Genomic DNA, 12,089 nt, shown 5'->3' with positions numbered 1-12,089 from the left:
GAAAAACTAATTAACTTGGAGCACTAATCTGGCAGAGTAAGCCAAACTAAACACAGCTACTTAGAACAATGGACTAACAATATTACATAAATTTTGTGGGGAAAAATTATGGTACTTATTGAAAGTAAGTGGAATGTCAGCATAGCATTCTACATATGCAGCAACAACTAGTTTAACAGAGAAGATACTGATAAACATACTAAGATCTGGAAGCACAAAGTTAAGATTTTCATAGCAACGTTCACTTAGCTGTCAATACTTGGCCCACTAGTATGAGAAACCAAGGAACATTTTGGCAGTTGATAATGCAATGCAGATGGTGCTAGATGACAACATCTTTGCGCTCAAACTGGCACCTTTTATTTAACTACTTATTTTTGTTTGTGAATGTTTGTTTTGGTTCACTTATGCTGTTCTCAGGAGAGATTCTCTGACAAAAGCCTCATAAATTCAACTTGTAGATGAGTTAATAGAGGAAGGGTTAGTCGTAAGCTATGTAGAACTCAGATTTCTCTGTTTCAGTGGTAACTCCAGTTCCAAGACTGAGGAGAGTAGAGAAAAGAAAAACATTTTGGGCCAAATATTCAAATGTATCTGATAAAGAATAATTCATAATAAGATATATGTATGTTGAAAGAAGCATGATATTCAAATAAGTTAGGACTTTCATAAAACTGACTCTTCTGTTGGATAAAAGCTTCTTTTCCAACACCTTGTTCCTTGGCATCTTTAGTTTTAAAGGCTAAACAAGGAATGTATACATGAATTAAATATATCCAGAAACATATTATAGTAGTCCTCTACTGAATCTCTTAAATTCTCAATAAACTTAATCCCTTATATTTCATGATGCTGTATGGTTTTCATATGGTTGTTTTCATTTGATCTTAACTGACAACTTTGTGAGGTAGGTAGAGTAGATATGAATCTTCAATCTTCATTTTCAAACAAGGGAACCTAGACTCAGAGACACTGACTTGTTAAAGGTCAAAAAACTATCATATGGCAGAGCCAGGCATCTCTGGAGTCTAGTATGTTCTAAGTGTGGTTCTTGGATTATCTGCATAAGAATAACCTGTGATATTTTTATAAATACAGATTTTAAAATCCTACCACCTTAACTTTACTGAATAAAACTCTCTAGGAGCGAAGCCAAGATTCCTGCATTTTCTAACAGACAATAAAGCAGAAAACAATTGGATTAGGTAATGATGTGAAAGCATATCATTGATACGACAGATCTTCACGTGGTATCATGTGATGTCATCAGATGGTATCAGGGATAATAGGTTGCAAGCCTGACTGCAAATCAGAATCACTTGGAAAGCTTTTCTTTTTCCCTCTTTTTTCTTTAGTTAAATAGCACTTCCTAGTGGGTAAGAAGAAGGATGCTGGGTGTCACAACTGCCCCAAGTGATTCTTACCTGCACTCACGCTCGAGGATCAGCATTTTCCAGAAATTTTTCTTTTTCTTCCAATCAATTTCATGCCTAATAAAATTCACAGTTCATACTGTAAATTGTCTAAATAGCACAAGATAAAATGTCGAAGATTTTTGACTTTTTGATATTTTTCTGATTAAAAGATTTTGTAACAAGACTAATCATGCTACAATGATTTCAAGTACCCAAATTAATCGTGACTTTGAATATAGTTAGCTGTCAATACAACGATCCAGAAATGGAACAGAGTACGTGGTGAAAGTTGTAGCTAACTGTAGCCAACTAGTAGCTAGCTGTAGCTACATGGCTCCTGGGCAATGCAAGTGCACAGTCAGCTCACTGTCAAAGAGGCCTTTATCCCAAGGTCTGGTGGCTTTGGTAATGTCACATCTCACTGTAGAAAATTACAACAATGAACACAGGGAAAATAGTTCACCATTTTGTTACCACAAACGACCTTATAATGTGTGATGCTTATCTTATTACATGCCTCCACGGAGCAGATCTGAACAAGAAATTCTCTATGAATCAATACTGTTACTTGGGAAAAGATGGCTACCAATTAAGATTTTTCCATCATGCATATGGATAGTATAAAAGTCAGTAAAAGTAATATTTACAAAAGTACTAAAAACAACACCAACTACAGGGGGGAAATATGGCCATCTCTGCTTTTCCTCCATTTGCTAATCCAAATCCTGAATATATCCAGCAGAGGACTGTGTGGATAGAATTTTAAGAGATCCTCCCATAGACTAATCAGGCTCTTAGGTTACACTTGTATCTCATTAGCTAAAATACCCTTGCTGATTTATCGAAGTCTCCTACAATTGAAAAACAGTTCTTTTTCTCACGTAGTGGAAATAAAACTACAAAGTCTTACTATTCATCTGAGAAATAAGCCTTGCATAGAAAATTTCTTTAATTCTGAAACTTTGTTTTATTAACAGAGCTACCAGAATGCTATCTCACAACTAGTTCATATTATTATATCAAAGTCACTACAAAGCAGACACCACACATTTGGGATTTTTCTAAATAGAAAATAAGTGGGCTTATAAAAATGCTCACCAGACAAATAATTATCTCTTCACAACCTAGAAAGAATTATTTTTTTTTGTAATGCTATAACTCTTAGTGGTTTGGATGCCTTGGTGGGTATTCCAAATTGGACATGATACAAAAAGCAAGACTCTACCTTCTCAACGGACACGTTGTGCTCGACTGAAAGCAGGGTGACAGTGAGTTACAGCAATCAGTCATGCGAAGGCAAAGGATAAACCTGCTTTTAACAAAACACATTTTCATCTCAGATGAGACAAGTTAAGCACTGGTTCCGTCTTCTTCGATGACACGATTCATGCTGGTGCCGTGGGTGATGTGGGTCATGGGATTGTTACTGAGATCTCTGGTGCTGCCATGTCGGGACTGCTCGTTGAGCCGGTGGGAGCTACTGTGCCTGGAGTGGTCAGTTAGTCGTGACATGCTGCCATGAGGTAGTCTCTCTTCCATTCCTCGGTAACTGCAGGGTGTGTACCTAGTAGAGGAGAGTGGATTTTGAAGTGGGTAACCAAACACACTTATGTCTATCACTACTGATGCTGATCAAAGTGCCTCAGTTAATAAAATGCTTGGGAAACCAACTATGAGGAAGTGGTAACCACCGTCTGATTGTTTCGAGTACTTTCATTCATCACCTAGAATTATCTGACATGGCTAACCCACTCAGGCTCAGAACGAACATCCTACTTGCTGCAAAATGACAAAAACTAAAATCCAGTAGGCAGGCTGACTGGGAGAAATACTTTCTCACCAGAAATAATTTCTGGGAAATAGGGCAGTTTAGGGAGAGGTGGTTTTACTCACTCGCAATGCAAACTCAGATCTTACTAAGAGCCAGGCATGGTGGCTCACACCTGTAATCCTAACTACTCAGGAGGGTGAGATCTATGGATCATGGTTGAAAGCCAGCCCGACATAAATGGACCTGAGACTTTTTATCTTCAGTTAACATCTAGAAAACGGGAAGTGGGGCTTGGCTCAAGGGTAGGATGGTAGTCTTGAGCTGAAGAGCTCAGGGACAACACCCAGGCAGAGTTCAAGCCACAGGACGCCCCCCCCCCCAAAAAAAAATTACTAAGAAACCAGAATTGGAAGAGAAGAAAAGATCAATGGAGAAGTTAGTGTACCCAACCCCCAGCACCCCCCCAAAAAGAAAGAAAAATAAATAGCAAATGAATGAACTGCTAAGCTCTGATGACGTCTGTGTACATAGCGTCTTTTCCAATAACCTCATTAGCAGCTGATTAACTATCTATAAATGATTTTAATGCTTTCCTTAGGGTTTCAGGTTGTGAAGATGCTAATTCACAGACATACCATCTACTTGCAAGCTACATCCTAATACTCTATAGCCTCAATCCTCACAGCAGCAAATTCTCTGTACTCTTAGCTCATGATCAGTTTCCTGCACATTAGCTGGGCTACAAAGCTAAATGTGAGAGTCTTCCTCCATTACTGTTCTTATCATGAAAGGCAGCAGTGGGGCCATTAAATTTCCTTTTGTTGCAATCCTGACTCACTGAGCTCCAACACAGGCAAGAATATTAAAAACTCCTGTTACAAGGAATGAGAAACTTAGCTCTAGGCCAGTCAAGGTCATGAAAACCAATTACATTTTTTTATTAGTTCTTTGCTTATAGAGCTAGCATGCTATTTATCAATCTTTTTGACTTAATAGTGAGTGCTTTCAGAGTAAGGACCATATTTTATCTTTTAACTTCTAGTGCCTCAAGAAATATCTGTTTAAAATATCTTTTGTTCATACACTTTTTGGTAAAATTTATTTAAGACAAAAGGCAGTGTAATAATAATGAATATATCTATATCTATCTACAAATATATATATTTGTTTGTTCATATGTATATATATATATATATTTTGGTTCCTTGAAGTACTGGAGTGTGAGGCCCAAGGCTATTCTCCTAGCCCAAATAAAATGGTTTAAGTTATGTTTCTAAGAACAAACAGCTGATGTGCAGTTTTGAATCCCAGCCTTCTGGAAGCTGAGTTCAAGGTTAGCCTCAGCCACACACCAAGAACCTATCTCAAATAACCAAGGGCTAAGCTGTATACAGCTCAAGTGAGAAACAATGGGGAAGGGCAGCTAGGAATTATAGCTCACCTAGTCCCTTACCTAACATGTGCAAGGCCCTGGGTTTGATCCCCAAGCACAGCAAAAGGAAAGAAGGGTAGGGGAAACCCAGAAGATAGCTGGCTTTAAAAAATTGTTTTGTGGGCTGAGTGTTTGGCTTAGTGGTAGAGTGCATGCACGAAGATCCAGGTTCGATTTCTCAGTACCACATACATAGAAAAAAAGCCGGTGCTGTGGCTCAAGTGGTAGAGCTCTAACCTTGAGAAAGCCCAAGGACAGTGCTCAGGCCCTAAATTCAAGGCCTAGAACTGACAAAAAAAAATTGCTTTGGCATTAAGAATATTTCTCCTACAGAATCGCTGAGAGGAAGGAAAGAAACCAGGAAAGAGAAAGGCTCTTTGGACATGGTTTAAAACATGTTAGAAGCCAAGCACTGGTGGCTCATGCCTGCAATCCTAGCCAATCAGGAGGCTGAGATCTGAGGATCATGGTTCAAAGTCCATGAGACTCATAACCGCCAGGTGGTTAATTGGTGTTGTGGTTCAAGTAGTAGAACAATAGCCTTGAGCTGAAGAGCTCAGGAACAAAGCCCATGCCCAGAGTGTTCAAGCCCCACAACTGACAAAAAAAAAAAAAATGTGTTAGATTGTACAGCTCAGAAAAAAAGACTAGAGTTAAAAGGATGAAGGACAGAATAAAATATTTAAAATGTTCATTTCATTTCAAAGGTCTGGTAAGACAAAGAAAAGGAAATCAAAGAAAGATTGAAATACAGGGTAGCAGATCAAGTTAGAAATCAAAAAGAAAGCCAGGTTTGGTGGTTCATACCTGTAATCCTAGTTACTCAGGAGGCTGAGACCTGAGGATCCCAGTACTGTGAGACTCTCATCTAGAAAATGGGAAGTGAGGCTATGGCTCAAGAGGTAGGGTAGTAGCCTTGAGCTGAACAGCTCAGAGACAGCACCCAGGCCCGAAATTCGAGCCCCATGACCATGAGAGAGAGAGAGAGACAGAGAGAGAGAGAGAGAGACAGAGAGAGAGAGAGACAGAGAGAGAGAGAGAGAGAGAGAGAGAGAGAGAGAGAGAGAGAGAGAGAGAGAGAGAGAGAGAGAGAAGCAAGCAAGCAAGCAAGCAAAAAGAAGAGCAAGGAAAGGGTAACATAGTCCAAAAGGAAATGTACTCTTGCTGGGCAAGGTGGCTCATGCCTGTAATCCTAACTACTCAGGAGGCTGAAATCTGAGGATCACGGTTCAAAGGCAGCCTGGGCACTAAAGTCTGTGAGACTCTTATCTCCAATTAACCACCAGAAAACCGGAAGTGGCACGGTGGCTCAAGGGATAGGGTGGTAGCCTTGAGCTGAAGAGCTCAGGAATCTTGCCAAGGTCCATAGTTCAAGTTCCATGACAAATAAGTAAATAAATAAGGAAAGGAAGGAAAGGAAGGAAAGGAAGGAAAGAAGGAAGGAAGGAAGGAAGGAAGGAAGGAAGGAAGGAAGGAAGGAAGGAACTCTTTACCAGACTTATGTAGCTGTAACCCTTCTGTACATCACCTTTTTTTTGGCCTTTTTCTTTTTTGTACATTACCTTTTTGACAAGAATCTTTCAAGAATCTTTGTGCATGTGTGTATGGAGGGGGGGTGGTTCATGTGGCTTAAACTTGGCCTGGGCACAGTCCCTGTCCCTGAGCTCTACAGCTCAAGGCTACCCCCTACCCCAGGCCTGGGTGTTGTCCCGGAGCTCTTCAGCTCAAGGCTACTGCCCTACCCTTGGGCCAAGCCCCATTTCTGTTTTCTAGAGGTTAATTGGAGATAAGAGGCTCATGTCCTTTTGTGCTCAGGTCCTTTTGTGTCCAGGCTGGCTTTGAACCTTGATCCTCAGATCTCAGCCTCCTAAGTAGCTAGGATTACAGGCGTGAGCCACCGTGCTCAGCTACAAGAATCTTTTTTTTAAGAAAGGCAAAAAAAGGGAGGAAATCCATTGAAAAAATTATACAGGAATGCATTCTACAGTAGGATATGGGGGAGGAAAGAGAGAAGGCCAGACTGAAACAGACAGGCTACAAAACAGCTGTAGAAGCAGATTGTCTGATGGGGCAGAATGCTCCCAATTTTCATTTTTTAGTTTTCCAAACTTGAAATCTTAAAAAGGTAAAGAATATCTCTAGGACAGCTACTAATATTAATCTATCACCAACTCTTATTCTTTCTGAAGATCTTTCTTCTAGCGTTTTCTCTTTCTACCGCCAAACTCTCCAATAAACTCTGCAAGGAAGGTCTCCAAAGCTCCTAGTAAGTTTCTGTTTTTAGTGTCATGGCCTTCAGATTTAACCAGAAAAACAAACAGCCAGACTTAGTCCCTCTGTGAGACATTTCCTCCCTCACTTCCTCTCTCTTTTCCTTTCCTTTCCTCCCTCTATGTTCTTCTCTTCCTTTTGTTGTTGTTGTTGTCGGTCCTGGGCTTTAACTCTGGTCTGGGCACTATCCCTGAACTTCTAATGTTCAAAGCTAGCACTCTACCACTTGAGCCACAGCACCACATCTGACTTTGCTTCTTCTCCTCTTTTTCCAAGTACTGGGGACTGAATCAGGGTTTTGTGCTCACTAGGTAAGTGCTCTACCACTTGAGTCACACCCCTAATCCTTTTGCTTTAGTTTGGTTTTCAGATAGGGTCTAGTATTAACTTTCCTAAAGTCAGATCAGACCTCAGTCCTTCCACCTCTGTCTCTGGAGTAGCTGGAATAACATGTATTGAATCCATCTTGGTTTTGGTTTTTATTTTTGCCAGTCCTGGGCACTCTCCCTGAGCTTTCTTAAGGCTAGCACTCTACCACTTGAGCCACAATACCACTTCCACCTTTTTTTTTTTCCTGTGTAAGTGGTACAAAGGAATGGAACCCAGGGTTTCGTGCACACTAGGTGAGCACTCTACCACTATGCCACGCTTTCAGCCCTCCGTCTTGTTTTTGCCAGTCCTGGGCTTGAGCTCAGGGCCGGAGCACTGTCCTTGAACTTTTTCAAGGCTAGAGCTCTACCACTTGAGCCTAAGCATCACTTACGGCTTTTTTTCCCCCTAAGTATGTGGTACCAAGGAATCAAACCCAGGTCTTCATGCATGCTAGGCAAGCACTCTACCACTAGGCCAAACTCCCGGCCCCTCCCTGTCTTGTTTTTCAGACAGCATCTTAGTAACTTTTTTCAGGCTAGCCTTAAACTGTAATCCTCCTGAGTAGCTGGGATTAGAGGAGTGCTATATACAGGAAGAAGCATTTTTATGAAATGTTCCACCTTCCGCCAGAATCACTCCCTCCTCTGGGTGCTTCTGCTGACCCAGAAAACAGGGCTGGCAAACAATGGCCTCATGGACAACAATGGCCTGATGGGCAAATCTATGCCCTATTGATTTTGTAAGCGAAGTTTAGATTCCTAAAGCCCAGGTGAATGCCATATTAGCCTTACTAAGCCCACTATATTCACCCTTTTTCCCCACTCAGTATCTGCAATAACTATTGCTTTTGCCTTTTAAAATTTTATTTAAATTTTAAAATGAATTATTTTAAATAAAAATCTGTCAGGACTCAGGACTTCTGCTATCTCTACCTCTCACACAGCTTGGACCACAGGCAAGTGTATTTGTGGGTTGAGATGAGGTCTTACTGTTTGCCTGTACTGGCCTTGAATTGCAGTAATCTTGATGTCTGCCTGCCCAGTAACTAGGATTGTAGGTGTGTGTCTAGCCCCTAGAGTGACTTGAAGTCTCATAATCTGGAGCAACTATCGAGGCAAAGTTTGAGAGGCTTGATAGTGTTCAATTTATACTTCAGAATTAGCTCTTGTTCTCTCTTAAGGTGTATGGTAATTTGACATATGAAATAAATTAGAGTAGGAATAGAACTTACCTGCCATCACGTGACCTGTGTAGGCTTCCGTGGTAGCTGCTCACTTTGCTGTGGACACTTCCTGCTTTGCTTCTTTGATCATCCACCATAGCCAGCTGAGTGGAGGAAGCATGTGTGGAAGTTCCTTGAGTGGAAGTTCCCCTTGATTTCCTTATAATAGGTGTGTTTGGGTCCCTCAGAAGCGACTGAGCAAAGTCAGGCTCCTGTAGCACCTGTCGGCTCTCATTCACTATCCTACACAATGCGATACAAACAAGTTCAAGATACACATTAACATTGATTACATAATCAACAGTGCTGACATTATACCACTGCTGTTTTTGAAATCTGTTTTTCTTTATTAGGACTGATTTAGGGAAACATTGTTGACACAATAAAGAACATGACAAAAACGTTCTATCCCCTAAAAGAGGCCTGTGTTAGAATAGGAAATCAGGATTTGGGTTCCAAATTTAGCAATATATAGTTAGGCCCGTCATTATTCCTTCCTCCCATTATTTTCCTCTTCTCTAAACTGAAATTAACAATCTCATTCCCCCTCCAATCCCCCGTCCTTTTTTGTAGACAGTGTCTTTCTCTATAGACTAGGTTGGCCTTGCAGTCATAGTCTTCATGCCACAGCCTCCCAAATTACCCGGGGTTATGGGTTTGTACCACTATGAGAGGAGTTACAATCTTGGCGGATATGTTTTGAGGATCAAACAAACCATTCTTGGTTCTTTGAAACAAGATCTTGCCATGCAGCCCAGATTGGCTTCAAACTTTCAACCTTACTTCCCGAGTGCTAACTCCACACACATGACTACAACACCCAGCTTCCAAGTTTCAATCTTGTCCCAGTACTTCACAAAAAAACTTGCACCAAATGTGAGCTTTGTGAAAACTGTGAGAAGTTATTAACTTACTCTTTTTTCCTACGGCCATGAAAAAAACTTGCCCATTCAAAGCAAGTCTTTTTGCTTCCAACCCAAAAAATAGAGGGGATGCCAACTATGAGAGCCATCAGGTATTTCATTAGAAAGAGAATCAGGTCTGGGCGACTCATCTGGGTAACCTACAGGAAGGAAAATAGACCAACTTATATACAGAGAACTTTCAATTAAGGATAATTACACATAAAATAAGCAGCAAGTAAAATAGTTCTATAAATGTGGTATTTTCATTGGTAAGAGGTAATTTTCTCATTTTATGGAAAATTAACACTGCTAAACATCTGACAATAACTTTATACTCTATGCATTGAACCCTATTGTTTCTCTTACTGGCTGATTATAGATATCTAAGTTTTCTAACTTAGGAAATAAAGCTTGACTAGGAATTGAGGGGTAAATACTGTTGGCTTCTTGGTTAACTTCACAATTAGCTATTAACATTTCACTTCTCTTTTATTATGTGTTATCATTTTCTAACTGGTGCTGATGATCCAACCCAGGGCACTGCAGGCTGTTTTAGCTCTCCTCTAGAGCACATTTTCTTGTTGCTGGTCAGGTGAGTTTTCTTTCTTTTTTAAAATTCACTTTTTATTATCATAGTGATATGTAGAGGGATTAGAGTTACATTTGTAAGGTAGTAGGTACATGGCTTCTTGAACATTGTTACCCCTTCCCATGTTTTTCTCCCTCGTTTACTCCCTCCACCCCTTCCAAGTTGTAGAGTTCATTTCCAACATATTGTCTTGTGAATGTCACTGTTACACTGGTTCATCCTTTGACTCATCATCTGGTTTTTCCCCTTCCTTCCCCTAATTCAAATAAGCAATGTTCTATGTAACGATATGAAGATATTTCTTTATTTTTTCCTCTTTGTTTCCTTTATGGTTTATCCTCTATTGTTTCTGTATCTGACTTGGGTACCCAGTGCACTGTATATACATTTATTTGCTTATTTGAGTTCTTTTTTCTATGGCAGTCCCAGGAATTGAACTCAAAGCCTTATACACTTGCTAGGCAGGTGTTCTATTACTTGAACTCTGTCTTCAGCCTCTTTTTGCATTATTTTCAAGGTGCAGTCTTACTTTATATCTAGGCCAGCCTGGACTGTGATTCCTCTCCTTGCTGGAGATAAACAGGTATATGCTACTGCGCCCAGCCACTGGTTGAAAGAGTTCTTACAAACTTTTAAGCTTGGGTTGCTCTTGAACTTCAATCCCCTGACCTCAGGAATTAATAGGCCTGAGCCACAGAGCCCAGCCTCATCAGATGAGTTCTTTTAGAAGTTTGATTTGTTTCAAATATACTGGGGGCAGAGAGTATGGTATGATTCTAGTTACCTTGCATTTTAGATGCTTTGATTTTGAGATTTAGGATATAATTTTTATTATTTCTTTTGTGGTATAAAATACTGCAAGCATTATTCTTTCCATACACTTTTGCAGACTTTTGGTTTTGAACCATTTGAATGTATTATATATTTTGAAAGAAAAGTGTGTGTGCGTGCGTGCGTGCGTGTGTGTGTGTGTGTGTGTTTTAGGTGGTACTAGTATTTGAACTGAGAGTCTCATGCTTGTTCAGCTTTCTTGTTCAGCTGGCACTTAACCACATGTGCCATAGCTCCACACCTCATATTTTGGATTTTTTAATAATAGAGGTTATATATGCATAGTCAAACTGACTAAACCTCTAAATGTATTAATGACATACAAAAAGTTCCTAGATATAAATTGTGTTATGGCAGATATGGGCACATTTTTCTATAATTGCTCTAAGACATTTTCCACAATTAGACTAAAATATAGTTGGTAATTCAGTGAATATCATAAAGCTGCAGCAACAGATCAATGATCAACTAGACAGAAAACATATTCATAAATTAACCAAAACCTAGAACTTATATTTGCACTTATACATATATGTCTCTCCTCATATTATCCAATATGCATTCTCTGATATACTTGTTACATAGCTGAGATTACAAGCAAATGCTACCATGCCTAGCTCAGCATTCTCCTTTTTTCTTGCCTTTGGTCACAGGCCAGAACTCAAACTTAGTATCTGATGCTCTGACTAATTGGCAGGCACCTTAGCAACTGAACCACACCTCTGACCCAGAGAATTTACTTCTTAAAGACAGATTAATATGAAGGTACAAATTATGTGTTAAAAAAAATGAGCTGGGTGCCGGTGGCTCACACCTGTTATCCTAGCTACTCAGGAGGCTGAGATCTGAGGATCAAGGTTCAAAGCCAGCCTGGGCACAAAAGGACCTGAGACTCTTATCTTCAATTAACCTTTAGAAAACAGGCAAAAGGGGTTGGCTCAAGGGTAGGGAGGTAGTCTTGAGTTGAAGAGCTCAGGGACAATGCCCAGGCCCAGAGGTAGGGCAGTAGCTTTGAGCTGAGGAGCTCAAGAACAGAGCCCAGGCCAGAGTTCAAGCCCTGTGACCCACAATAAAAACAAGCAAACAAAACTGGAAGTGGTACTGTGGCTCAAGTGGTAGAGTGCTAGCCTCAAGCATAAAGAAGCTCAGTGACAGCATCCAAGTCCTGAGTTCAAGCTCCACAAGTGACATTATTCACAAGACAGAATGTTGGAAATATACTCTACAACTTGGGAGGTGGTGGGGAGGAAAAGCAGGAGAAAAACATGTAAAGAAATAACA

The 12,089-nt window shown here is 40.2% G+C and overlaps 1 protein-coding gene across 2 annotated transcripts in view; it reads right to left on the bottom strand.

Moving 5' to 3' along the window:
• Positions 1–2,358: 2,358 nt before the first annotated feature.
• The window catches only part of Fzd3 (frizzled class receptor 3), a 49,446-nt gene continuing 39,715 nt past the window's right edge, over positions 2,359–12,089 (bottom strand). For both annotated transcript variants that reach the window (XM_090353672.1, XM_090353673.1), the window contains 3 exons: positions 9,398–9,546; positions 8,493–8,726; positions 2,359–2,979 (listed from right to left, as the gene is read on the bottom strand). In XM_090353672.1, coding sequence (XP_090209798.1) covers positions 2,766–2,979; positions 8,493–8,726; positions 9,398–9,546 — 597 coding nt within the window. In that variant the 3' untranslated portion in view covers positions 2,359–2,765. The remainder of the gene's footprint in view (positions 2,980–8,492; positions 8,727–9,397; positions 9,547–12,089) is intronic.

The sequence above is a fragment of the Megascapheus bottae genome, chromosome 20 (genome assembly GCF_031878675.1).
Source record: "Megascapheus bottae isolate mThoBot1 chromosome 20, mThoBot2.hap1, whole genome shotgun sequence".
In the NCBI taxonomy this organism is placed as follows: Eukaryota; Metazoa; Chordata; class Mammalia; order Rodentia; family Geomyidae; genus Megascapheus; species Megascapheus bottae.
Note: the sequence above shows the minus strand (reverse complement) of the source record. Positions and strands in the feature narration are given on the sequence as shown.